At 45.3% G+C, this 26,267-nt stretch overlaps 2 protein-coding genes across 8 annotated transcripts; one reads left to right on the forward strand and one right to left on the reverse strand.

Moving 5' to 3' along the window:
• Positions 1-78: 78 nt before the first annotated feature.
• Positions 79-4,164, reverse strand: TEN1 (TEN1 subunit of CST complex). 5 transcript variants are annotated; one of them, XM_064522570.1, is made up of 5 exons: positions 4,112-4,164; positions 3,258-3,368; positions 2,050-2,156; positions 1,760-1,917; positions 79-338 (listed from the first exon to the last, which is right to left on the reverse strand). In XM_064522570.1, the coding sequence occupies exons 3-5, from the start codon at positions 2,133-2,135 to the stop codon at positions 202-204; spliced, it is 381 nt and encodes a 126-aa protein (XP_064378640.1). In that variant the 5' UTR covers positions 2,136-2,156; positions 3,258-3,368; positions 4,112-4,164; the 3' UTR covers positions 79-201. The 5 variants fall into 5 exon arrangements, with proteins under 5 accessions (XP_064378640.1, XP_064378639.1, XP_064378641.1 ...); XM_064522569.1 differs by having other exon boundaries at positions 3,242-3,368; XM_064522571.1 differs by having other exon boundaries at positions 3,242-3,368; positions 4,018-4,145.
• ACOX1 (acyl-CoA oxidase 1) lies at positions 4,159-25,977 on the forward strand. Of its 3 annotated transcripts, none has more exons than XM_064522567.1 (14): positions 4,159-4,398; positions 6,517-6,676; positions 15,324-15,484; positions 17,282-17,389; positions 17,931-18,050; positions 18,617-18,732; positions 19,558-19,727; positions 20,056-20,218; positions 21,009-21,199; positions 21,441-21,620; positions 22,275-22,380; positions 22,470-22,613; positions 22,984-23,190; positions 24,191-25,977. In XM_064522567.1, the coding sequence occupies exons 1-14, from the start codon at positions 4,287-4,289 to the stop codon at positions 24,239-24,241; spliced, it is 1,989 nt and encodes a 662-aa protein (XP_064378637.1). In that variant the 5' UTR covers positions 4,159-4,286; the 3' UTR covers positions 24,242-25,977. The 3 variants fall into 3 exon arrangements, with proteins under 3 accessions (XP_064378637.1, XP_064378636.1, XP_025954789.1); XM_064522566.1 differs by lacking the exon at positions 15,324-15,484 and adding an exon at positions 12,034-12,194 and having other exon boundaries at positions 4,160-4,398; XM_026099004.2 differs by lacking the exon at positions 4,159-4,398 and adding an exon at positions 12,034-12,194 and having other exon boundaries at positions 6,537-6,676.
• The last annotated feature ends 290 nt before the right edge of the window (positions 25,978-26,267 follow it).

The following is a 26,267-nucleotide window of genomic DNA, read 5'->3' on the forward strand; positions in this document are numbered from 1 at the left end:
AGCGTTTCCCTGTTTAGCAACTTCTTTTTTGCTACCTGCCATGGCAAAAAGCACGATGTTTCAAAGCTGGCCCCCAAATATACTTCAAAAAGATTTATTGCAAGCGTCAGTGCTACTGGAAAAGGCTGGCGCGCTGATGCCTTCCCGGCCAAAGGGATGGCTGCTGCAAGGAGCAGCGCGCGGCGGCTCTCGGAGGTGCCGTCAGGACGTGCTGCTTCCCATCTGCTGCTGCCTCTCGCGGAAGTATTTCCTCTGCTCCTCAATAGCTTGTTCCAGCAAAGGCAGATTCATCCCTTCCACGCAGGTCAATATTCGGGCCTTCACCACGGGGCCTTCACCTGGGAGCGTAAACAGGCGGGTTTATAGGAAAGAAAACACGCAGCAGCTCTGAGGCAAGCGAAGGGCTTCCCTCTGGCAGCACATGGCCAAACCACCATCGCTTGAGACACTGCAGGGGACCGGTCCGACCACGTGCCTGTGCTAAGGAGCACCCGAGAACAGGTTCATTCAGTGACGTGTTTGCCCGCTGCCTTGCTGGCTCTAAAACGACGGTGACGGACACCGCGCTCACCCTGCGCTGGGGGAAGGCTGAGCCCAGCACATCTCCGTGCCAGCGCCCACTGTGCCACCTCCAGCCGCACTGCATCGACAGCTCCGGCCCGGACCAGGCAGGTTTGGGTTCTCTTTGTCTAAAAAGCATCACAGATTCATCTAAACTCATCTCTGAGCGCCTTTGTGTGGCCAAGAAGCAGGCAGAGCAAAGTGGGGCTTAGGAGAGGCTCAATGCTGCCTGCAGCCAACACCTCAGACTTGCCTGGATGCTCAAACGGTGGCATGGAGCTGCATGGAAGGGGCCAAACCTTGGTGACGCAGCCGGTGTCTCAGCTGGTTCCCCTTCCCTGCAAAATGGGGCCAGCTCGCTCGCAGGCCGAGGTGACCAAAATAACATGCCTTTCTGAAGGAATTTTGCAGGAGTGACTTAGCAGGTGACTCGCCGGATGCCACGTGAGTGTGGCTTTCCACGTGCCACCGAGGATTTCAGTGGCACGAATGTGACTGCTTGTTATCAGGTGTGGCCATGGCGATGCTCGGGGTTTGCTTCACTCCCGTGGCCCAGCCCAGATCAGTTCCCACACGAAGCGCCCCACAACCAAATAACACTCGGAGCATGCCAGGAAAGGACAACCCAGTGCCTGGCGTGACGGCGCCTGCCCGAATTCTTCACGCCCGGTGCCTGAGCACAGGGGTGTAATTAGCACCTTAAGGATGGCAAAGACCAACGTGGCCAGCCCGCAATGAGGCATCGCTGCAGTCAGAGGTGTTTGGGGCAAAGACAATGTGGTCTAATGGCAGTGAACCATAGCCCAGGTCTCACAAGCTCAGCTATGGTGCTGAGCACGCCTCGTTTTTAACGAAATCTATGCCGGAGCACCAGGTTGTCACCAAGGTGAGTGTAGGGCGGCTCATCCCATGCCTCCTCACGGTCAGTGGGGAGAGACGGGCTGTTCCTGCATCACCCACGCGTGTGGCTGCAGCAGCCGGGCGAGAAGAGCCTGCCTTGGCCCACGTGCAGCTTCGTCACCCCGCAGCCGGCTCCAGCCCCGGAGCGCGCTGCCTCGGAGGGCACCGTGCCTCATCCCGCGACTGTTTTGGGCGGAAAGGGAAACCCTGCACCAGTGCTCACTGGTTCAAGCCGCCCTTTCCTTTCTCAGGCAGCCAGACAATCCCGCGTTTGGCTAAAAGCAAAACCAGCATTTACCTTCCCTGTGTTCGGCCTCTCCCAGCACCATGTAGAGGGAGCCCAGCTGGGCCTCGAAGGGCTCCACAAAGCTGGTGTCGACGCAGACCCGGTGCTGGGCTGCTCGGTGCTGAGCAGTGAGAACGGCTTCGGAGCGGGCCAGGTCGTAGCAGCATAACCTGGGAGCGACGGATTCGGGAAGCTCAGCAGTACAGGTGCAGTGGAGTTACAGCAATACAACCAAAGAGGGGAAGGGACAGGCTGGCAAAGGGAAGGCCTGGCCTGCGAGGAGACTGGGTTACCGTTCCCACCTGCCAAACGTCCTCAGGGCCTCCCCCTCTGGGACCGAGCCGTTGATCTCCCACGGGAAGTAATAGACACCAGCACTTGGCAACATCTTGCACAACCAGCGTTGGGCCTGCAGGAAGGCAAAGGAGCGGAGTTCCCACCACACCGGCGCCCGATCCAGGTTAAATGGCCCCAAAACCCCTTCCCCACCAAGGGTCCCCACCCAGGGGCTGCAGGAGCACATGGCTCATCTTCTGCAGGGGCTGATGAGCTTCAGAGCCTCCCGGCTGAGTCCTACTCGCAGCTCAGTACGCACGCTGAGCCCTGGGCATCCTTCCCAAGCAAAGACATCAAACACCTTCCCCGGACCCGACTGCTGGGGTGACAGGGTACGACACAGCAGCATTTACGGTCTAATGCTGAATATGTCATCATGCTGCAGGAAAGGAAATCCTAGAAGTGTCTCACCTTGCAGCTGGAACACAATTATTTGGATACAAGCCAGCCTGGTTTTGTCAATAGTCTAGTAGGGTTTTGGAAGACAGCGAGTGAGAAATGATTCAAAGACGAGACTGAGGTGGGACCTCATGGGAGCTGGATCAGAGGAGCAGGGCTTGGCACAGGTGGGCCAGCCACAGTGGAAAACACGAAAAAAAAGCAGGAAGGCGGAGCAGCTTTGGCAAGATGTTAATCCTGCCCATCCGATACCATGTTCGGGCTGGCGACTGTGCCCCAAAAGGTTTCCTTGTGCCTCCTTTTCCCACGGATCTCCCTTGCAGGGTGTCTGGGTCCGGTGTTCCCATGCTCTAATCCCTGTTTTTCTCTCTGGTTTCTCGGCCCGGTGAGGCCACCTGAGCCAGCGAGCACCGGCTCTGGGAAATGGGGCAAGTGGAGCCACCCCAACAGCATTGGGGACCTCAGTACAGATCACGCAGCAGCGGCGCAACACCATGTTGCAACCCTGTGGCATTAATGCTTGCGGGGACGCAGCCCTGCAGAAATCCCCACCGCCTTCCCATGGGGCACTGCCGTGGGAAGCCACCGAAACCAGGGCGATCCTGGCTCACCCCCCTCTCTGCATGCAGGAAATTCAGGGAGTGACTTCCCTGTTGCCCCACGCAAGGCTTTGCACGCCAGGTTGTGAAACGCCCCGGCACGGTGCCACCCCACAGCGACGGAGGCCCTGCTCCAGCCTCTGTGCACCCTGCCACTCACCGTAACACCGCCTCACCTGCCCGGCTTTTGAAAGCGTGTTCAATTCTGCATCTCTGGAGTTGGGTTAAGGATGTTTTGCATCGTTCGAGGTTTGCTCCTGAACCACACTGTGCAGCAGGACAGGGATCTGCCAGGAACACAAGATGTTACATGCACATTTAATGCACTTTTTAACACATACCCAAGCCCAAGTGCGGTATGCTATGTGCATATTTAACGCACACACAAGCCCAAATGCAGCATGTTGCATGCCCATTAAATGCATGCCTGGCCCCAAATGCAGCATGTTATATGCACTATTTGATGTGCTATTTATTACACCCTCAGCCCCAGATGCAGCATGCTATATGTGATTTCAATGAGCTATTTAATGCATGCCAGCCCCAGATACAGCAGCATGTTGTATGCAGGATTTAACACCTGACTTAATGCACACCCAGCCCCAGACACAGCACATTATATGAATGTAATGCAGTATTTAATGCATGCCCAGCCAATGTTGCAGTGCACCGTATTGGCCTATGTGATGCATGCCCAGCCCACGCTGCTGCACGCTATAGGCACATTTAATGCATGATTTAATGCACGCCCAGCCCCAGCTGCAGCACACTACATGCATTTAGTGGCCAGCCCATGCTGCAGCACGTTGCATGCCCATTTCAGGCCCGGCCCAGCGCAGGCCCCGGCCCCGGCCCCGGCCCCGGCGCAGCACGCCGCGCGCGCTCAGGGCACGGTTCGGCGCAAGCCCAGCCCCGGGCGCGGCGCGCTGCACGCACGGTGAAGGCAGCACCCAGCGCGCGGTGCAGGGGCCGCTCCGGCGCGCGCCCCCGCGCTGCCACTGTCCTTCCCGGCCCGGCCGCGCGCGCGTACCCTGCCGCTCGCGCGGGGTCACGTGGGGAGCGGGGTCACGTGGGGCGCGACGCGGCGGGGGCGGGGCGCGGCGGGGGCCGGGCAGCGGCAGGGCGGAGGGCGGTGCGGGAGGGCGCGGGGTCGCGACGGGCACCGGGGACGGGACGGGACCGGACCGGGTCGGGCCGCCGCGGCGATGATGAACGCCGACCTGCGGAGGGAGCGCGCCGCCGCCACCTTCCAGCCCGAGCTGCTCACCCACATCCTGGACGGCGGCGCCGAGCGCACCCGGCGCCGCAAGGAGATCGGTGAGGGGGGGGGCCCGGCGGCCGCGGGGCCTGGCGGGGGGCTGGGGGGGAGGCGGCAGGGAGACCGGGGGAGCCAGGGGATGGGGCTGTGAGGGGGGTGGAGAAACAGCTCGTGGGGGACTTGGAGGAGGCTGTGGGGAGAGGGGAGGAGGCTGTGGGGAGGGGGAGGCTCGAGAGGAGGCTGTGGGGAGAGGGGAGGAGGCTGTGGGGAGGGGGAGGCTCGAGAGGAGGCTGTGGGGAGAGGGGAGGTGGCTGTGGGGAGGGGGAGGCTCGAGAGGAGGCTGTGGGGAGAGGGGAGGAGGCTGTGGGGAGGGGGAGGCTCGAGAGGAGGCTGTGGGGAGAGGGGAGGAGGCTGTGGGGAGGGGGAGGCTCGAGAGGAGGCTGTGGGGAGAGGGGAGGAGGCTGTGGGGAGGGGGAGGCTCGAGAGGAGGCTGTGGGGAGAGGGGAGGAGGCTGTGGGGAGGGGGAGGCTCGAGAGGAGGCTGTGGGGAGAGGGGAGGAGGCTGTGGGGAGGGGGAGGCTCGAGAGGAGGCTGTGGGGAGAGGGGAGGAGGCTGTGGGGAGGGGGAGGCTCGAGAGGAGGCTGTGGGGAGAGGGGAGGAGGCTGTGGGGAGGGGGAGGCTCGAGAGGAGGCTGTGGGGAGAGGGGAGGAGGCTGTGGGGAGGGGGAGGCTCGAGAGGAGGCTGTGGGGAGAGGGGAGGAGGCTGTGGGGAGGGGGAGGCTCGAGAGGAGGCTGTGGGGAGAGGGGAGGAGGCTGTGGGGAGGGGGAGGCTCCAGAGGAGGCTGTGGGGAGAGGGGAGGTGGCTGTGGGGAGGGGGAGGCTCGAGAGCAGGCTGTGGGGAGAGGGGAGGTGGCTGTGGGGAGGGGGAGGCTCGAGAGCAGGCTGTGGGGAGGGGAGGCTCGAGAGGGGAGGTGGCTGTGGGGAGGGGGAGGCTCGAGAGCAGGCTGTGGAGAGAGGGAGGCTTGGAGGGAGGCAGCTGTGGGGAGAAGGGGATCCCTGTTGGGGGGGAGATTGTGAGGAGGGAGGTTGTGGAGAGAGGAAGCGGGGGAGGGGGGGAGGAGAATAGGAAGCTCTAGGGAGAGGTAGCTCCCAAGGGGAGCTATGGGGAGAGGGAATAGCTAAAGGGAGAGGGAGGCCTTAGGAGAGAGACTGTGGAGAGGAACTGTTGGGAAAGGGGAGGCCCTGGAGGAGGTGTTAGTGAGGGACTGGGGAGGGATGGAGGGAGGCAGGCCCGGGGGGACTGTAAGGAGAGGGGCTGCAGAGAGAGGGAGGGAGGCTCTCTGGGGGGAGAGGGGCTGCAGGCAGCCCCTGAGGGAAGGGAGTTTTCCCTACTAGGGCAGAGGAGCAGGGAGCAGTGCCTTATCCCCATCCTCACCTTCCCAGAAAAGAGGTGGGGGGGATGGCATTGATAGAGCAGTGTCCTTTTTTGCCCTTTATTTTTCCTCTTCCTCCAGAGGGAGATTTTAGGGTGAGAGGCAGCTTCCTGTGGGCATTTATCTTGGAAACCGTCCCCTCCTTTTCCCTTGCCCATACACACTTGCCCAGCAGTACAAATACGATCTTTCTTGCTCATGACCATGATATGTGGGATTAGTGCAATGCTGCCACCTCCTTCCTTTCCCAGCCCTTGCTGGGGTGGGACTGTCAGAGGCTGGTGTTGTATAACTTGTGTGCCAAATGGGACACACAAGTCTGTAGCCTCTAGCTACCTTGGTTTTGAGTCAGCATAGTGGGAATAATAGGTGTGCCCTTTTCCAGAGTTGCATGGAGATCAGATCAAAGTTCATGAGGCAATCTGGTCCTGCAGTAACAAGGGCTATGTGAGGGTTGAGGTAGTTATTGAGGGCCCTGAAGTTCTTGCATCAGTGAATTAATCTCCTGCCAAGTCCAGAGTACTCCTAGTTTAAAATGTGGTTTATGTGTAGAAATGTGAGGGTGCTCTCTGAAATGCCCCAAGAGCTTTGTGACTTCTTTCTGATTTTATTAGCCTTGAATTTCACTTTTAATTTTTTGGTATCTTTAATTGGAGTATGAGAAACAATTCGTGCTTTTCACTTGTTCTGTGAAGATTATTGTGGCCTGTGGAAACTGAGTTTCTTCTCTTCTGCTCTGTCCCCAGAGGCCTTAGTTATTAACGACCCTGACTTCCAGCATGAGGATTTGAACTTCCTCTCCCGTAGCCAACGTTATGAGCAAGCCATCAGGAAGAGCTCTCTGATGGTGCTGAAGTTAAGAGAACATGGGATTGCAGATCCTGATGAGATCTACTGGTTTAAAAGGTACCCTAGTGTAGAGTTTGCTTCTTGTATTCACTTTTATCATCACTAAGGACATTAGAGCTGCTTCCCCCCCCCCCCCCCCACATGCTGGTTTTCTTTGGAATTCTAAACTTTCACTAAAACCCATTGAAGTTGGCTTCAATGAACTTCAGATCCAGCCCTGACTTCCTGAATATTGTGTTTTCTTAGGTTTTTTTTTTTTTTTTTTGGCTAGAAATAACACCAAAAATAATGACCCTCTGCACCATATATAACAGAGTGACAGTGGGGCTGGTAGTCTGATTTGTGGAAAGGAATGAAAGAATATATACTGAAATAATTTGACTCTGCATAGATCTGAAAGATCACAACTTATAATGCAATCTCTCGAAGCTGATTATTTCACTTTGAACTTAGACCTAATAAAGTTGCATTATAGGCCTACTTGAAAGTATTCCAAGATGGTTTATTAGTTCTTGTTTATGAGTTTCTCTTCCCCTTCTCCTTCCTCCAAGCTTCTGATGTAATAGTGGTTCCCTTTGACCTAGTGGCTTTTTATTGTATCTGACGCTTTATTTGCCTGATAGCGTTACCCTTGGGTTTAAGTTGTTAAAAACACTGTCTTTATGTCTGAGCTGCATTGCTTGCAGGGAGCTTTCTTCCTGGCTTTGACATATTTCTTATATTAGTTTCATTAAACTCTGACTGATATAATTAAACAAAGACTGCTTAACAGAGATTGCACAGCTCTAGAAATCTGGACATAAGACCATGAAAATATCCTCTGGCACATTAAATAACCAAATATGTTCTGAATGCACCACTAAAATCACAAGCCCCCTGTAGCTTTCATTGCCTTAGGGGATGAATATTGGGACCAGTTAGTCCTACCTGCTGTAGTTTTAATTTCAAAGAGCTTTTGTTCAACAGTGTGAATTATGTCATGAAAGTGCTTGTGGAAGTAATAAATGTTTTTTGAAAACTATTATCAGTGAAAAATGATTACAAAAGAAAGTTCAGTGACTGTATTAGATTATGTAGGTACTGTATGGCAAAAGTTGAATGTTAAATTTGTCCTACACAAGCATTTTGTTACTGGAGGGGATAGGGAAACTTCTTCAATTATTTTTATGCAGAAAACTCGGACAAGTCCATCCAGTATCCCAGCTGGCAAATTTCCATGAAGTTAGCAATGTAAATACTATGCTTAGTTAGCATTATTAACAGTATTTTATGAAAATAGGACTCTTCTGGAGTAATCAGATGATACCTTTTAGTTCTGTTGTTCCATAAATTGATCTTGGAATCAGCAATTCATAATTTTTAACGGATAAATGCTTAATATTTTATGTGGGTACCAAATAATATATCCATATCTTATGAATAGTCAAGTGTGATTGGTCAGAATTTGTGATCTGAAATCAACTGAAGTAATTGGGAAGGCTTGCTTATTTTCAGATCCAAATCTAATTGCAGATACTTCAGGATAATTGCAGCTATATAGACTGACTGTATTTTTCAGTCTTTTGTATTAACAACATGTGGGAGAATAAAGAGCAGTACAGTTTTTGCCTGTAAGTGAGGTTTACTTTCCATAAGAACAATATCAGTATATACTGTTTATATTCTTGATATTCGTTATTACAGTATCAAGTGTTTGTAAGGGATGATATTGGCTTAGTGGTTAATAGATGGAAGGGATCAAAGGATTATTTTTTCATCCTTTGAGTTCACTTGAATTTTAAAATCTGTCTCCATTTTCTCAAATGCCAAATGTCAAACTTTTTTTTAACTTAAGTAAGCACACTGGATGGAGCTTAGTCTTTCTTTTGCATATCCAAGCACGTCAATTGGTACCTACCAGAAGAGACTTTAGTTGACTAGAGGGTGATCTATAGGTTTGTGAGAGAGCGCTCTGCCACGTATCTAGGCTTACTCAGTTTTCCAAACTGGAAAATTGAATGGATATGGTGTTACAGCATGCCTTTAATGAAGCTTATGAAATAGATTGAAGTCTTTGATTCAAATGTAAAGTTGTATTTATTATGATTGTCAAATCAGATTTCTACATTAGAAAGCTGAAGATGTTTTGCAATAGTTTGCTCTTCCATTTATCCTTAAGAGTAGGAACGAAGATACCCTTACATATGCAATCACTGTCAGTGACCTTTTTTGAGGTCGAGCTCATTTTTTCTGTAGCTTCTATATACTACAAGAATTTCATTTTCAAACTTTGTCTCCCAGAATGACGAACTTTAAAGCTTGATTTATGAATAGTCTTTGAAGAAAAAAGCTTCCTTCAGCTGCCCTGAAGATATGCTTAAACAATTGTTGCTGCTGTGACATGTTGAGAACTGCATATTCCTCCTTGTTTCCACAACAGATTTGTTAGGCTCCAAAACTTGAGGCCTGTTGAATATATTTAAAGCCATTTTAATTGCTTATCTAGTCATTTTTTTCTCTGGTTTAGCACGTCAGCTCTGCAGTTGACTGGCTTATGAAGACCAGCAGCCTTAAAGTGCCAATATTTGATGTTTCTTTCACAATCTAACTGCAATAGAATGTAAGTCAGCATGAAAAATGGGAGATTGCTGATGTCTATGATACACAGCTTTTTGAAGAAAGCAGTCTGGTGGTCCAGTCTGGTGGTCTTGATTCACCTTCAAATTTAAATGGCTTTCATTGAGGAAAACAAATAAGAAGTGAAAAACAGCTGGGAGAAACTGAGGCACAGAAGAGAAGAAGATCTGAGAGCTGCAAGTCAACCGATGATTCCTGTGTTCATGAGCGTTATTACATGGTTGTGCACCTTCCCTTTGGGACTTTGTCTCTGCTTCTCATTTTGGCACTTAATTTAGGACCGGGAATACTTTTCAGTACATCCAGCTAGAAGCTGTAGTAGGCTACCAGGCTACTACACCGTAATCGGGTCTGACTAGCTGCTAGGATTTTCCTTTTGATGTGGCTAGTAAAGGATTTTATTGCCATGGCATTTAACTCTGAAACCCAGTAAGCTCAGGTCAGACTTGTTACACCCTGGTGCTTGCCCCCTGAGGAGATCCTTCCAGTTCTTCCTTCAGAATGATCTTGGGAACTACAAAAGCTAGAAAAGATGAGTTGGAGATTTTGCTTTAAAGTAAATGATCCTGTTCTGTAGCCTAATTCTGCAGTCTGAGAATGTCTTTGCAATTGTTCATTTAGATCTGGAGAAAGCATAGACTTCTGTTGTACTGTTCCCTGATAGTAAAATGCACTAGTATTTGACAGATTAATCTAGTTTGATAGCATACCTATGCGGGTGGTGTTGGCTGCTGTGAAATCTTGGAAGACTTATATTGCCCGAGTAGCATGTTGCTACGCTCCCCTTTCCTTTAAGTGGATTTGGAACTGCAGCCATCTCCTTGACTCCCTGGGGCTGTCTTGGCAAATCTGACCTCATCAGTGATCACAGATATCCTGTGTGGATCTGAAGTTGCTAGTGCTAGATGCAAGCAGCCACATTCAGTCTTGATGTAGCTAATTACTTCAATGGTTAGGCAATTCAGGCTGTGGCGAGCACTGTGTATAGATAGTGGGAAATGCCATGTGGGAGTGAAGAAACAGAGGAAGGAGCAGAGTTCAGAAGAAGGAAAGAAACTTACTTGCTGCTTCCACAGATAGTACCTCTTCTCTGGTTGTCCTTTGTCTTGAAAGAACGGGAGTTTCTTGTGAAGGTTCTTGGCATCTTGGCTCTTCATACGACTCTTAACCAAGTAGTGTTTTAGCACTTAATGTGATTACCCAGTCATCTTTTCTTTCTGTTCTCCCCAGTTTTAGCTGTTACCTTTTCTGGTTTGTTACTTACTGTTGATAGCATATTTACTAGTTTAATTAAAAAAAGAAGTTGCTATAGCCATCTTTGTCTTTGGTACTATTGCTAAAGCAAAAGGATTATATGGCTGATCAGGAAGTAGGTTATAGCCAGTGAGGAGGTAAAGGGTGCAGTTATTACTGTGTCCTTGTAGCATTTGTAAGCCCTTGGTGAGCCTGTTAAGTTGTGCTGCAGCATATGTGCGTAAGGCGGGTAACTTCGGGACACTTTCTGGTAAGGGAAGCGGCTGCCTTGCTCCCAAGAACTCTAGATGCATTGTAGCCCACTCAAACCAGCTTAAAGCACAATTAATTCATTAATAGTCTATATTGGATTACTTGATGACAATAGTTTTGGTTCTGGAAAGGTTCATGGCTCATTGTCTTGTCCATTTAAAAACTGTTTCATTTAAAATGAGCATCTTCTACACAAAGTTCAGGGGTGCTTAAGGAGCTGTCCCCCTTTCCCTTGTCCTAAGGCTGCTTTTGACACTTCCTGTACAGCGATCTGTTTCTGATTCATCAGTTATTTACTCTCTGCTCCCAGGTGCTCATTCATAGTGTAAGATGTCAATCACAAATGCTGCTGTAATTGAAAAACTCTGTACAGAACATGTGCTACTCAGTGCAGATCTGTGTTGGCAACTAACTCTTAAGAAATGTGCTCCTTGGGCATATAATCGAGGTTGGCGGTTGTATTTCCTTTGCAGATCTTTTGGGCAGATGGGGGAGCTTTGTATGTAGGTTTTCAGGCAGGCAGTTGCAGAGCACTCGTTTGTTTCTTACCTTCATCTCTGACTCTGAATGGAACAAGCATCCAACTACTGGAAGTGGAAGATGGGGGAAAAAAGTTCAAGCTCTACAGAATGTTGGATGGAAGTTCCTGTCACTCTATAGATCTTGGGCAGTGAAATGGTATAGCATGTTTAGTGTTGCAGAGTTTTGCTTTAATTGGGCATGTACTTTGCCCATCCTCATGGCTACTAAATAAATGAAGCTTCCACTCATGAAACAAGTTCTGTTTTGTTGAAGTATGTCTATTAAAAATGTATGGGTTTTTTTACATTACCTCCTGCAGTGCTCCATAACAGGTAATACAGAGCTCTTCTGAAAGAAGCACTGGGTCACCTAGGCTTTTTGCTTTCCAATACTTAGTGCTCCTAGCTAATAAAGGCCAAGTTCTAGGTCACTAGCAGTAGTGGGATTTGCAAGCCTGAGAGGTGTGGGGGGGAAATAACTTGGTTTTCATGTTCTCAATTTTAGCCTTCCGGTGAGTCTTAGTAGAATATTTTTTCTGGTTAGCTAGCAACAGCAGAAACTGAAAGGCAAATAAAATGCTTGAAAGAAACATTTCTTTCCCCTTTAGCATTGCTTCTGATGTCTCCATATTTTGAACGTTGTTTGTGGGGCACAAAAAAATCAATGAAATAGTGAACTGAACCTATTTTATGCTACAGTTGGAGAAAAGCCTTTCAGGGGCATGTGAACAGTAAGACTGAGATCCAGATCCCTCTATTTTTCTCCTGTAGAACATGTTTGGGCCTTTTTCCTGAACCTTTCGGTCTCCACTTCAGCATGTTTCAAAATACCTTAGAGACCCAAACGACTGATGCTCAGAAGGAGAAATGGCTGCCTCTGGTCCATGGAGTCAACATAATTGGCACCTACGCCCAAACCGAAATGGGACATGGTTAGTTTCCCTCAGGGATCAATGGGTAAACTCTTTTCTCTAACTCCAGTTCATAATTTGATGCTCTATAGGTAAATCTAAAAGGTGAAAGGTAAAATAGTTAATTTGGTTAACTATTAATGTTTCCTGCCCAATAGCCAGACAACTGTTTTGTTTCATGCTCTAACAGTCACAGGGCTCGATTTGGTCTCTTCCAGAATGCACCTCTGAGCTGATCACTGACTTCATAGTTCTTTACTGTTGTTCTAAGATGAGGTTGTTCTAAACCCTGGCAGTCTGAATTTCAGTTTAACTAGTTGGGACGTGTCAGTCAACAATACTGTGGTTTTTGTTTTTACCTCATTTTAGGGCATGTAAGTTGCAGAGTTCTTAGTGCACAGATGGTCTGCGTAAATGGGTCGGAAGTACGCCTTTAGATGCGGTGTAGCATGCTGAGACTATACTACTTATGTTTGTGAAAGTAAGGTATGCTTTGCCCCAAGCACTCTTTTTCCAGATGGCAGATTGCAGCTGTATAATTTCACAGTAAGATCTTGGTTTCAAAGAAGAAAAATCTAACTCCTGTTATTGAGGAAAACTGCCTGCACTTATTCGAATGGAAGAACGTTTAATGGATAAGAACACGTTCTTTTGGCACAGAACCTGGAAGTCAAACGCATCAGCAAGCAGAGTTTAACAAACGAAGAGACTTCAGCGCACATGCTGGCATCTGAACCCAGAAAGCATAATATGTACAAGTCTGTTGGACAACTGCCTAAGTTAGATGGCGATACTAATTGCCTGCCTGTTAAGTTACAGCTGCTTGCGCTAGCTGAAACGTCTCAAGAAGATGCAACGCAGGGAATGTTGTCATCTGTTCTGCTGCAGAGATGGAAATGGCAAACACAGCTCAACACTGGAAGTTGAGGGACAACCAGATAATAATAAATGCCTGCTAATCTTGTTTGCTTTTTCACGCCAACTTGTTTAAATCAGACACCTCCACGCCAAAATGACTTTTTACATGCTATTTCACGTTAGATTATTGCACTTTCTTGCCTGGTGATGGTTTGGTTTGCTTGCAATTTTCATATTTGGTGAAAAATGAGTATTTTGAAACTAAACAGTGCTAATGCGGTGACATAATATAATGATATAACATGGTGGAGTAAATGTACTTTCCATGCTGAATAATTTAAAATGCATCTTTATGGCATTCTTGCTGTGAGTGTTGGGTGTCTAACTACTTCATCAGTAAAGCCTCTGCAATAATCTTCACTAAGCTCTGCTTAAGTATTTTTTAAGCATGATGTTTAGAAATTGGTGATGGGGAAACAGGCCTCTGGATGATTGAATTGAATCACAGCCTAGATTGGTAGTAACTCAGTTTTAACTTAATGACTCCCTACTTGGTGGCCTGCTTTGGTTTTAACCTATTTCATAGTGAATAAGTCTCAGATAAAAGCATAAAGAGCACAAGCTTAAAAATGCATTATGAAAAGACTGTATTGCTTCCACCTATTCTATAGCTTGTAAATAAGGATTTCAGTCTTTGACTGTCAGCTGTCTGCTTCTCATGAGCACTAAATTAGCCTCAGATTTGGTATTCCTGATTTTAAAAAAAGAAAGCCTTCTTGTTTGACTGTTCAGTCAAAAAGCTTTAGAAAATATTGCTGCCAGATTTATTTTTTAAATGGCTGGATTTGTTTGTCGATGCCCAAAAACAAAAAACCACAGTTAGTTTTACTCATACAGCTTCCTATAGTTATTAATGTATGTTTAGAGGTAACACAGAGCATATTCTTCCCACTTTGATAAGGATGCCAAATGAGTTTAAGCTAAGTTCAGATCACCGCTTTTTCCGAAATGCATATCTTGCATTAAAAAAAAAAAAAAAGTGAAGACATTATATTACTTCATACATAAATGTGCCAGATGGACAGCTCTCTGAGGATCAGCACTTCTATACAATCTACAGCCCAACCGTTTAGTGCTTTGCTTTCTTATATACAGTATTGCCAGTCTTGCACATTGAGGACTAATGCTATTCACTTCCCTTATTTCTCAGAAGCTGGTAAATATTGTTCTGACAAATAGTAAATACACTTTGAGAACCTTCTCACAAGCAAATGCAAATGGAATAATCTCATGAGACTGCAGCCTACTGCAGTCCAATATATTTACTGTCCCTTGGCATTATAAGGGACAAGAGTGAAGAGGGCTCTGTAAGTAGTCAAAGCTATCAACATTAAGAAGAGTTAGCAAAGCATTTTTTTTAATATCCAGAGACTTAACAGACCAGTCATGTTTGCCAGAACTTTAAGGAAAGAGTAGTTCTAATGAAACATGTTTAGTTGGAGAGACTCTGTGCTGGTGATTTACAGATTGAAAAAAAGTTGGCCTTCTTGTAAAGTTGTTTGTGTTCACAACTTTGACTTACACATGCAGAGCACTGTCCTTTTTAAGGGAGCTTTTAAAAAAATATAGCAGAAGCTGGTGGGAGACCATAGATGGAATTTTGGGAGGGGAATATTTTAATATGTACTACTTGTGTCTAATCCTTCAAAACAGAAATGTGAATTAAATAATATTGAGATTCTTTTTTGAAAAAAAGAAAGAAAAAAAAAAGGGCTCATTCAGCTGCACGAAGTAGAACTTTTATCGGGTTCCACACTCAAACCATGGAGATGGGAAAGGAGGAATGTGAACTTAATACCCAGCTAACCCAAGGCTTGCTTCATCCAACCAGGCTGCCTTCAACAAAAGGACAGTCTGACTCAACCCATTTTTGGCTTACATATGCCCTGGTGTCTAAACTGTAGCAAGTGTCTGGCCTTCCTTCTTTTGGTTTGGATTAATCCTTTCAGTCATACAGGGCATCAAAAATAAAAGAATGCATTTTTATGTAGGATTAGAAAGAAATGCATTGCAGCATGTTTCTTTTAGAGTAAACATAATACTTTTTTCAGAAGAATTCAGAGTGGAGAAAAGGACAGTGCTCTAGCTTTCTAAAATATGCTTGCTGACTTCTGATTTACACGTGAAATTTTTTTTTTCTCTCTCTTCCTGAATCTTCACCATGAATCCTCATGCTTGCTTCCCTCCCATAACATTCCCTTCACACTCCCACCCCATGACACTCCTTCACAGCTTTGTTCATCGTGGACGGCCTGAGCCTCTGGACCTTCATCTGGGCATGTTCCTCCCTACCCTTCTCACCCAGGCAACCCCAGAACAACAGGATCGCTTCTTCATGCCTGCCTGGAACCTGGAGATCATTGGCACTTATGCCCAGACCGAAATGGGCCATGGTACAGTACCTTCCCTAAATGCTATTTCTAAGCATGGCTTTGTATACAAAGGATTTCCCTGCCTAGGAGAAATGGGGTGTGTGTGTTCCTCCACAGTCTTTACATATGCAGTTGTGGCCATAGGGAAAGGTGGACTGCCTCTGAAATTTTTGATAGATCACATGCGGCTTAACCTTTTTTCTCCTATGGGAGAGTTTGTGATGTCTATGATTTTATATAGGAGCATACTGAGTGCTCCTCCTGTGCCATTCAAACCAGTACAGATGATTTATTTAAAAAACAAACAAAACAAAACAAAAAAACCCACCTTGTGTACGTGGATATGGTGATGTTAATGTGCTGGCATCCATTTGTTTCTACACTTACTATTCTTTCCAGAGTGATTTCTGCTTTGCTCTACTTAGCATTCAATGTGAAGATAAAAGGACAGAGTTTTAAGATCCTGAAAGAGATGCTAAAAAAGTAAGAGCTGCTTTTCAACTTGGGACTGACCTTGGATCAGAGAATATGTGGACGACTTGGTTCCATTGCCCATGTTTTGCAGGGGTCTTTGTCCCCCAGCAGCTTAGTTCACTCCCATGTTTTCTTTTTAGTTGGACCCTGAAATGGTTTCTCTTAGTTATCTCTCTCAAGTAGACTTTATTCTTCCTTTTCCTTTGCTTTTGAGCTTTGAAATGGATTGTGATAACTCCAGCAGTATTGTGATTGCAACGCTTTTAAAATCCAAGTTTCAAAGGGAGCATGCTAAGCCTTGGGAAAACTTTAATTTTGTCACCTGAGAGTTGCAGATGAGAATTTTTCTTTTTCTAAAAATGAGCGGCATCTACCTTTGTGCTGAAGTGAAGTGTAAAGACTGAATGAAGCATAAAATAACTGCAAGTCTGTGGAGAGTCTCTTCCATCTGGTGAGGTTTGAAGAACCCTACCAGGAAAGTAAGTCCGTGTTAAGCTGCCTGTGGAAATGCTACTGTTAAGCTCCACACTTTGGAAACGTTATATGAATGCATCAAGGTGATGTCCTGTTTCTTGGTGAGACACTTGTGCAGAGTCCCTGGCTCTGTATTGTTCTATCAGTCTGGACTGTCAGGAGTGCTTGTAGCTCATCTAGTTTAAACTTAAAGGCATGGCAGTTGGTCACAAATGCAAGGAAAATGCCATTTGGTAAGACAGGTATGCATGAATTGTGAAATAAGATTTGGGGGCAGAGGATAATAGAGACTGGAATTGTTAACCTTCATATTTTGCAGTCTCTTCATCTAACTGCAGCAGTAACCTAGCATATGCATGCTATTACTTGTGCTCTTGGAGCTATGGATGATCTCATTTGGGAAAAATTGCTCCATCAAGTGAGGGGAATGTAGGCCTGATGAGGGAATAAAGAGATGATGGGCACTATTATTCCATCTTGTAGCTGAGAAGTATGATTTTATTCTACAATTAATCAGTTTGCAGTTTCAGTCAAAGCAGATGAGTATGTCTCTGTGGAGCTTTTCACTGAGAAAGTGCTCATGGTGTGTAACAGGAAAAAGGTGTCAGATTGGAGGTGCTTGGAAACTAGTCTTGGAATGCTATAAAAAATAGCATGTTTCTAGAGAATTGGTTTCAGGTTCCAGAATACAGCCTGACTTTTCTCTTGTGCTTCCTTAGTTGGTTGATATTTAGTCCTTTATATAGCCTAAAAGGCAAAGTTAAAATTTAAGCATCACTACTGGAGTTCAGCTTTCCATTGTCTAATTCTGTCCTTCTCTGTTTTGTGACTGACTTTCTGTGAAAACAAAACATGCTTGCTTGCTTTCAGGAACTCATCTTCGGGGCCTAGAAACCACAGCCACATATGACCCTGCTACCCAGGAATTCATTCTCAACAGCCCCACTGTGACCTCCATTAAGTGGTGGCCAGGCGGACGTAAGTACATCCTTGTGTATTTAAGTCTGGAAGATAAATGGAAAAACTTAAGGAGGTGATGTGTCATATGTATTGTATCTGCAGGATGGTAGTGAAAGTTGATCCAAAGTTTTGTTTAAATTTGGTAACTTGCTTTCAGCCAGCTAGCAGACTTATCAGAGTCTTCTCATAAAACTTCTGATTATCTATGCTCTGGATTGTTTCTCTGAATCATTCACGCTGTATGGGTTTGGTGTAATAATTTTGATAAAACAGATCAAAAAATTATATTTGAAGTGTCTGAGGTAGCCTGTAATTAGGCAGAACTTCCTTTGGCTTCACTGGGAGGTTTAAGGGCTTAGTATTGTATGGTGCCCCCAAGTTACACATTATGATTCTCTTGACTTTGTTCATCGAGGTGTAGAACTGAGATGTAAATCAGTGCTGTAAATCTGTTTTTCTAACACATGGTGTGGTTAATGTAATCTCAGATCTTGCTTTAAGGAATGGGGACTGTGCATTTAAGTCTGTTAATTTTCTTTGATTCCCACTCCTTTTGCAGTTGGAAAGACCTCCAACCATGCCATTGTTCTGGCTCAGCTCTACACTCAGGGCCAGTGCAAAGGGCTGCATGCCTTCATTGTTCCCATACGGCAGCTGGGCACCCATGAACCTTTGCCAGGTAAGAATCTATGGGAAGGGTTTAGCACTCCAGGGAGCATTGGGTCTGTTTTCCTCCGGCTTTATAGAGCTGCATGTGTCTTGTTAACGTACGTGGCTTATTTCACTAGCTGATTTCAGTGAGTAGATTGTAGGTCAGAGGGGTTAAAACTTTGTCTTATCTATGATCAGACCACCACTAAGTCAGCTAAGCCTCATGCTTTCAAAGTAAAAGTTAGTTTGGAGTTTGATTCTGCCTCTGTTTCCCAGGAGTGATTCTGTGAGGCAGCATGTCATGGCCTTCTACTTTCTGAAAGGGAAAGAATACCTTTCAGCATCCCCTAGCTAAAAGGGAGCTGGATAGGCTTTAGGGACAGCTCCCCAGTCACTATGTAGGACTACATATAAACTATGAAGGTCCCTATCTTTTGATCCCCATTTTTGCATCACCCTAGTTAGCTGTTGTTCCTAACAATGCCAGGATTTCCTTTCTAGAAAACTAAGTGGCCTACATGTTGGAGAGGGCTTGAACCTCTTGTGTGGTGTTTAATGCCTACTACTTAATGCAACTGGTTTTGTCTATGGCAGGTATTACAGTGGGTGATATTGGGCCAAAATTTGGCTATGATGAAATGGATAATGGCTACTTGAAGATGGACAACTTCAGAATTCCTCGGGAAAACATGCTGATGAAGTATGCTCAGGTAAAGCAGGGAGCTTCAGTATAAGCTGTTAGAAGCAAACAGCTTGATGATCTTGTGGCTAACTGAGTAATACCTTAGACTCTACATGTCATTAACTCCTTGTTTTGCTGAGTTAAATCCATCCCCAACTCACTGCTCTTAGTGGGGGAAGGGAACCTCTTTTTCACTCTTTGCAGACTTTCCTGGTCTGGAATCAGATGCACCTCCTTTAGAGCCTCTGATTTAACCTTGAACTGTCCTGAGTGATGGTGGTTGGAGCCGTGTGTGTAATAATTGACAGTTTATCGCAATATCTGCATTCCCCTTGTTCCTGTTGCCTGATGGCATCAATACTAGGAAAGGTTTCTTGACTTCATGAACTGCCCTCACTTACTCACTGCATTTTATCCCAAATGCGAACTGATGGTTGGCTGCTGTGAAGTTTCCTTCTACAGAATATCCCTATTCTGTTTGTCTTGAGTCTTGCAAATGAGTCCAGTTTGTTTTAATTTCTTCATAGTTGCCCTTTATCCCAAATTACTCTATGAAATGTGCAGGTAGTGTAGGAAGGGTGGACCTATAATGACTCTTCTAGGCCTCATTCAAAAGATTGTGCCTCTGGGCCCTGCCCAAAGACTGTAAATAAGGAACAGAGAAAACAGTCACCCACTCAGCTGGCAAGCTTTCACTGTGATATTCTGGGCTTTCTTTGAGAAGCTTCTCAGGTAAATACCAACAAGACTATAGACTACTTGCAAGTGTTACTTGATGAGTTCAGAGCCTGAGATGTGCACATGTAAAAGGGAGGAAACTTTAAAGATCAATAGACTGTATTTTTTTTGGTAGGTTGAACCAGACGGCACTTATGTGAAACCACTCAATGACAAGCTGACGTACGGGACCATGGTGTTCATCCGATCCATCATTGTAGGAGATTCAGCTCGCTCCCTGTCCCGGGCCTGTACTATTGCTATTCGCTATAGTGCTGTGAGACACCAGTCTGAGCTAAAGGCAGGGTAAGTGCAGTGAAATGGAAAAGCAGCCCAGGTCATGTGGTGGAATTCCCAAATGCTGGGGGAAGGGGAGGACTGTGACTGCTGTTTTCTTTAGCACTTGCTAGAGTTGTAAAACACAGCTTCACTCTGAGAAGTGAAAATCTTTTATTCCTGACTTCCAAATTCTTCATCTTACAACCAGAAGCTCTTACTCTGTGGCCTTAGATACTCTGACTTGATAGGGATGCAGCCTGTACTCTCCAACTGGAGAAGTCGCTTGGAGTTGCACGGAACTTCTGCAGTAATTTGCCAGCTACTGGCATGTTGACTCTTCTGTGTTCTGCTCTAGGGAACCAGAACCGCAGATCTTGGATTATCAGACCCAACAATACAAACTCTTTCCTCTCCTGGCAGCGGCATATGCTTTTCATTTTGTGGGAGCCTACATAAAAGACACTTATCGTCGTATTAGCGGAGACATCATTGAAGGGGATCTGAGTGAGCTGCCAGAGGTACTGTGTCTGGAAATCAGAGGGCTTTTGAAGCTTTTAAGTAAGATTTGCTTGCAACATAGGAGACAAGGCATCAAGGCTGTAGGCTGTTGCTCATGAGATAGCTTGTACTTTTTAGATCCAATGATTTTAAGTCCAGTATGTGCTGGTGACTTCTACCTCTGTTTGCACTATTCATCTTGTCCTGCTTTACAAAAATACAGGAAGCAATGCACAGTAAGAAAGTTAGTGTGTAGAAAAGCAAAGTGACTTTTTAGGAATGATTGTGTATTAATTGGGAGTAGAGTTAAGACTGGTCTTATGCCTGTGCTTGCGCCTTCTTGATTGTCCTTCCAAGTAACTACAGTAGAATTGGTGTCTTGGTCAGAGTATTGGTAGTATGTTGAGGGATTAGGATTATAAAATGTAACAGTTTTCGACTGATGGCTAGGGATTCTGCTTAAGGAAAATAATGTGACAAAAGGCAATTGAAAGCAGTTTTGTAGAGAAAGGCTAATAGACGGGGAGTGCAGCAGGCTGATGGAATTCATACTCTAAAGAATACTATGCATCATACATAGAGACAGAGAGGACTAGATGATCGAAAGGTCTTTACATGTACAGAGGATTTCATGTGAATTGTAAGGACCCTTCCTTCCTGAGCCCAACAAGAAAACCAGGGCCCTGTGGGACAACGGGAAGGTGGTATTGATGGTATTTTTTTTTTTTCCTGGTAGCTGCAGTTCCTAGCAGGATGCATTCAAGTTAAGAACGGAATCTTAAAGTTAACTTGCTTGCTTTTGTCCATCAGCTGCATGCACTGACAGCAGGGCTGAAGGCATTCACTTCCTGGGCTGCCAATGCTGGTATTGAGGAATGTCGAATGGCATGTGGTGGCCATGGCTACTCCCGCTGCAGTGGCCTTCCTGATATCTATGTCACCTTCACCCCATCCTGCACCTACGAGGGAGAAAACACAGTCATGATGCTGCAGACAGCTAGGTATGGTAGCTTCCATCCAGAAACTTTCTTGCCATAGCATTATGGTCTTTGTGCCAGAAGTGATGAGAGAAGAGTATCTGGACTATCCTGTACTACTGTGAAACTGTTTCCACTTCTGTTCCTTGCCCTGTACATAAATGCTTTTGCCTACAACTATCCTATGCTAGTTTGACCCTACTTAATGTGACTTCTCTTCATCCAAGTGAGCGATGTAATGTAGAGGTTTGTTTTTTATCTTCAGGTTCCTTGTCAAAAGCTACACACAAGTTAGTTCTGGTCAGCGGGTTACTGGCATGGTGTCCTACCTTAATGATCTCTCCAGGCAACGCATTCAGCCACAGCATGTGGCTGCTAGGCCTGTGACTGTGCGTATCAATGATCCAGTCAGTTTGGTGGAGGCCTACAAAGCTCGTGCTGCCCGGTGAGTTCACGTTTATTAGACTGAGCTAGGCACTAATAAAAGTATGTGTTGGGAGACGGTAGTGATGTGCTCCCCTCTGAATATGAGATTCTCAAGCTGTTGCCTGCAAAGCTTTGTTTTAAGTGTCAGTTTTCAGGAAGAAATGACCTTTATTAGGTCAGGCCACTGCTAAATGGCCTTTGAAGTTACAGGAGACTACATACAACCTAAGTTGCTCTCTGCTCCCTGTTCTGTTTTGAAATGTATCTATTAAATGTGAATAAGTAAAAGCATATTCAAACATACAAGTATGAGCATAGCTCAAACTGCGCAGTGATCTGGAGAGAAACAATCCTGATATTAAAGCCTATTGTGCAGGAAGGGTTAAGTGGGAGTAGAATTAGGTAGATGTGAGTACATATAAAAGCGCCACATCTGTCTTGTCAAACATTGTCTTAGCTGCCTGTTGCTATGTGTTCTAGCTGCAGCACTGATGATACTGGTCTTAAAGCCACAAGCATTCACTCCAAACAATGCACTTGGTCACAGTGCAAGGCCTCTGAGTGTTTTTCTGATGTGTTAAACTGAAGTTTCTGTGAATTCAGGGTAATAATCTTGTTGATGTGGTGTCACTATATAACCTGTTTCTCTCTTCTTCCTATTCTTATGGAATAGGCTTGTAGAAGCTGCAGCAAAGAACTTGCAAGCTGAGTTGAACCACAGAAAGAGCAAAGAGGATGCCTGGAACAGGACTTCTGTTGATCTTGTGCGAGCATCTGAGGTCAGTGATGTATCTAATAAATAAGAGTGCTCTAGGAGCTTCTTACCTTTTAATGAACCCGATTCAGCTTCCTTTTATCTATTTTGTAGGCACACTGTCACTATGTGATAGTGAAGCTCTTCACAGCAAAGCTCTCGGAGATCAGTAACGCAGCTGTCCGTGCTGTCATGACTGAGCTGTGCCTCTTGTATGCGCTCTATGGAATCAGTAAGAACACAGGGGATTTTCTGCAGGTCAGTGACTCTCTCTAATGTCATATATTCCTAGAGCCAGAGTCTTTGTTCACAAAGATACTCTAAATACAAAGCTGTATGAATGCTTAGGCATAAGGTCTCCACTGTTGACTTCCAGAAGGCCAATAGCAGTGCACTCTGAAGCCTCTTGTGTTAAGTTTCCCTTGCGATCCACCAGAAGCAGAGTTGGCATCTGTCTGAGTTAGCTTCTTGTTTTCCATTTGGTGACCAAGTTAATAAAAAAAGCTAGTCTTTCGTAAACTGCTGTTTTTTCTTAGTGAAGGAAGACTGACTGAGGTTAGACTGTGGGAGACGGGAAGGTTCTTATGACTTGCATACTGTTCTGATAATCTTCTGTTTTTTTCCCAAGGCGGGTATTTTGACAGATACCCAAGTTAATCAAGTGAACCAGCATGTGAAGGAGCTCTTGGCTATAATCCGTCCCAATGCGGTAGCACTGGTGGACTCCTTTGACTTTCATGATGTTCATCTTGGGTCTGTGCTTGGCCGGTATGATGGCAATGTCTATGAGAACATGTTTGAGTGGGCAAAGAAATCCCCACTGAACAAAACAGAGGTAAAGAAAACCTTATTTCTTCTTAAGTCATACGTGCCCAGAGAAATAATTTAATTTAGGGTTGTTAGTTCTGATCCAGTGACCTCAGCAGGTAATTGATCAGAAAAAAGTCACTAGTGATTATAGGCCAAAACTAGCAAACTGCTCCTGCCCCACTGTTTTCAGCCTGCTTTTTTTAATATCTCTCCCAAACGCATGTCACATCCAGTCCTTTGTGGGAGAGGAAATCACACCCTGCCCAGAGAAACAACTGGATAATCTCATTGAATTTAAAAGCAATTATCACTTGCTTTTAATTCTACCTAGTGGCAGAAAGCCTTGCATGTGTTTTGGCAAATCTAGTGCTTTCAGGCAGTCGTAGTGACTCTGTAGAAGGAAACAAATTTGTCCCATGCAGTCCTTTGAAAATGTCGGGTGTTGCATATCTGCCCTCAGGCTCTAGCTGCAGCTGAGCTAATAAAAAAGAAACTGGGCTAAGAGCAGTCAGCGTGTCCCTCTTGTTAGCCAAAACAGAACCCTAAATCCTGTCACTGTAACCTTTCCTGCTTTTATTTGACTTGGACAGACTGCATCTCCTACCATAGGCTGCCAGAGACCGTATACCAATTGTAATCAAATCCCACCAGAGCTCGCTCAATTTCTCATGCTTCCCAAGTCTGTGGGGCTTACATGGTTCACTGCAATCTGCTTGGGAGACCTCTACCAGTTTTCTGTTAATTAACACTCCAAGGAATTGTCTGTCTAGATACGCGTGGGGTTTGGGTGTTGGGTTTTTTTTTTTTTTTCCCCTCACAAGAGGTAGTGGAGAGGCTACTTGTTTTAGGCTTATTTTCTCCATCCTTTCCATATTGTGCAGTCAGTGTTTGGCTGCTCTTCTTCTATCCCAAAAGTGACTGTTTGAGGTTTTATTAGTATAAAACACTGCAAGATGTAAAGAACTGAAAGTGCTTTTGAAACTCAGGCCTGATGTTGATATAACCACTGTTTTGCTCTCTTACAGGTTCATGAGTCTTTCCACAAACACCTGAAGCCGATGCAAGCCAAGCTGTGAAGCCAGCTCTTTTTTTAAAAATGCACAATTCTCCTGGTCTGAAAACTGGATGTTTGCGTCCTTTCTTCAGGCACCTAAATCAAACTTTTCAAATCCTGATAGCTGTAGCACAGTGAATAATTGTAGCTTTTCTTTCTACTTCTGTAAATTGAGGAGGTGACTGGGGGAGTGCATACCGATTGATGGCTGTTTGTTTTTGAAGTGCAATTATGGTGGAAAAAAACCCTTTAAACATCTGAGAAAGCTTTATGGATTCATACAAGAATTGCTTTTGTGAAGCTGCTAACCAGGCAAGTTACTGTTATCTAAAAAGTTAGCAGGGTTTTACTACTAAGTAGTTAACAGCCCTCAGGCAATAGCCTCTAATGAGCAGTTATGTCCTTTTCACCCCCCACAGAAAAGCATGAACATGTCTTGATCTTTTTTTCGTAAGACTAGCACCAGCTCACTCTCCTTGTTTAGCACATACTTAGGCTGTACAAAGCCTTATGCAGAACTTTGTGCATATGGTGTCTGCATGAGATGCTACTCTTCTGATGTGGCTGGGAAATAAGCGTCCATCTTATCTCTGGAGCTCTGCTTCAGTCTCTTTCCAGAAGGCATCTTCACATATTCCGGTGCATCCCTTCTTCACTGCCGTGCAGACTCTCTCCCTGCCTGACATTTGCCATCTCCAACACTGGCACCTTTCTCTTTTTGTTAGGAGTTCAAGGGACAAGATGCTGATGCTACTATGAGGAAAAGATGAGTGGTAATAATCAGCCAGGAGCTGTTAATGGATGTTCTGCCCTTCTTTTAACTGTTAGCATTTTCAAAGCACTATCTCAAAGCACTTTACAGACGCTAGTTATTGTGATTTGATGTGAAAAAACATATTCAGTTGTAGAAACTGCAAATTTGACTTGTAATGATGAAGCCAATATTTGAGGGCAGAAATTTGGCCAAGGTCTTTGGGTCTTCAGATTGTTCTGGGATGTTCTTCTGTGTATTTTCTTTTTTAAAGGCAGCCTTCAAGAAAACAATCCAAAATGAAGCATTTAGATCTTTTTCCCCACTCATGCATTTCCAAGGAGCTTTCTCTGATCTGCTTAAAAACATTGTTTTTATGTTGACTTGCACAATGCTGTCTAGATGAACAGTTTAAAAATGTAGTTTTTAATGGGACCTCCTGATGCCTAGTGAAATCATAAACTAAACAAAATCAGTGCTGTTTTTCAGCACCAATAGCTTTGTCCAGTAACAGAATAAAACATTTTTCCATAACAGATAAAGAGCAACTTTGAGTTTAAATTGGTAAAGAGCTTCAGCGTAGCCAAAATCTTGCAGTTCTGAGGCAACATACAGGAAGCTTGTTCTCTGACAGCTTTGATACCTGTTAAGTCTCTAACTTTGGATCACATTTTCATAGTGGAATTTTCTAGGACTAACAATCTTTAAACAGGATATTCAGCTCCATGCATGGTAGCTGAACAGAAATGATTAATTTTAAATTTAAAAAAAAATCGAACTTGCCTTTTGGCTGCTGAGTCTCCCAGGTTGAATGGACCCACTGCTTCTCAGGATACCAAGGAGGCAAATGGCTTTGCCTTCCATTTATTCAGTAGAGCAGCCGGCTGACCTGGGGAGGGACTATGGAGAACGAGCAGGGAAAGGTTGAAATGTGTTAATGAAAACAGTACTAGCTAAATGTATGTACAGATTTAATAAATTACAAAAAAAAGTGTTTTCAGACAAAATGTCTTTTTCCTTTTTTTTTTTTTTCTTCCCCTTTTGGCTCTCATTTATTTGCCTTCAGCAGATCTCATTTAAAGCATTAGAGGAAGTAGAACATGGTGTTTAAGAGATGGCTTTTGCAGAGAAATAGCTTCTTGAGCTGCTGCTCTCAACCCATTGTGTAAGGAAATGGAAGGTTTTATTTTTTCCTGCCAAGCTTTATGAAAATTTCTGCAAGAATTCACCATTAAATTAGCTGGGTTTTATTATTGCTAGCGTGACCTTTCTGGCTTGGCTTTGCACAGGGCTCTAG

The sequence above is a fragment of the Dromaius novaehollandiae genome, chromosome 18 (genome assembly GCF_036370855.1).
Source record: "Dromaius novaehollandiae isolate bDroNov1 chromosome 18, bDroNov1.hap1, whole genome shotgun sequence".
Lineage (NCBI taxonomy): Eukaryota > Metazoa > Chordata > Aves > Casuariiformes > Dromaiidae > Dromaius > Dromaius novaehollandiae.

Bases quoted from the DNA above. Each gene is read 5' to 3' on its own strand.
- TEN1 (XM_064522570.1), bottom strand. From the start codon at position 2,135: ATGTTGCCAAGTGCTGGTGTCTATTACTTCCCGTGGGAGATCAACGGC. The intron at 1,918-2,049 runs GTGGGAACGGTA...CGTCGCTCCCAG, and splicing joins GCCCTGAGGACGTTTGGCAG to GTTATGCTGCTACGACCTGG. The intron at 339-1,759 runs GTAAATGCTGGT...TTACGCTCCCAG, and splicing joins AGAGGCCGAACACAGGGAAG to GTGAAGGCCCCGTGGTGAAG.
- ACOX1 (XM_064522567.1), top strand. From the start codon at position 4,287: ATGATGAACGCCGACCTGCGGAGGGAGCGCGCCGCCGCCACCTTCCAG. The intron at 4,399-6,516 runs GTGAGGGGGGGG...CTCTGTCCCCAG, and splicing joins CCGGCGCCGCAAGGAGATCG to AGGCCTTAGTTATTAACGAC. The intron at 15,485-17,281 runs GTACAGTACCTT...GCTTGCTTTCAG, and splicing joins CCAGACCGAAATGGGCCATG to GAACTCATCTTCGGGGCCTA.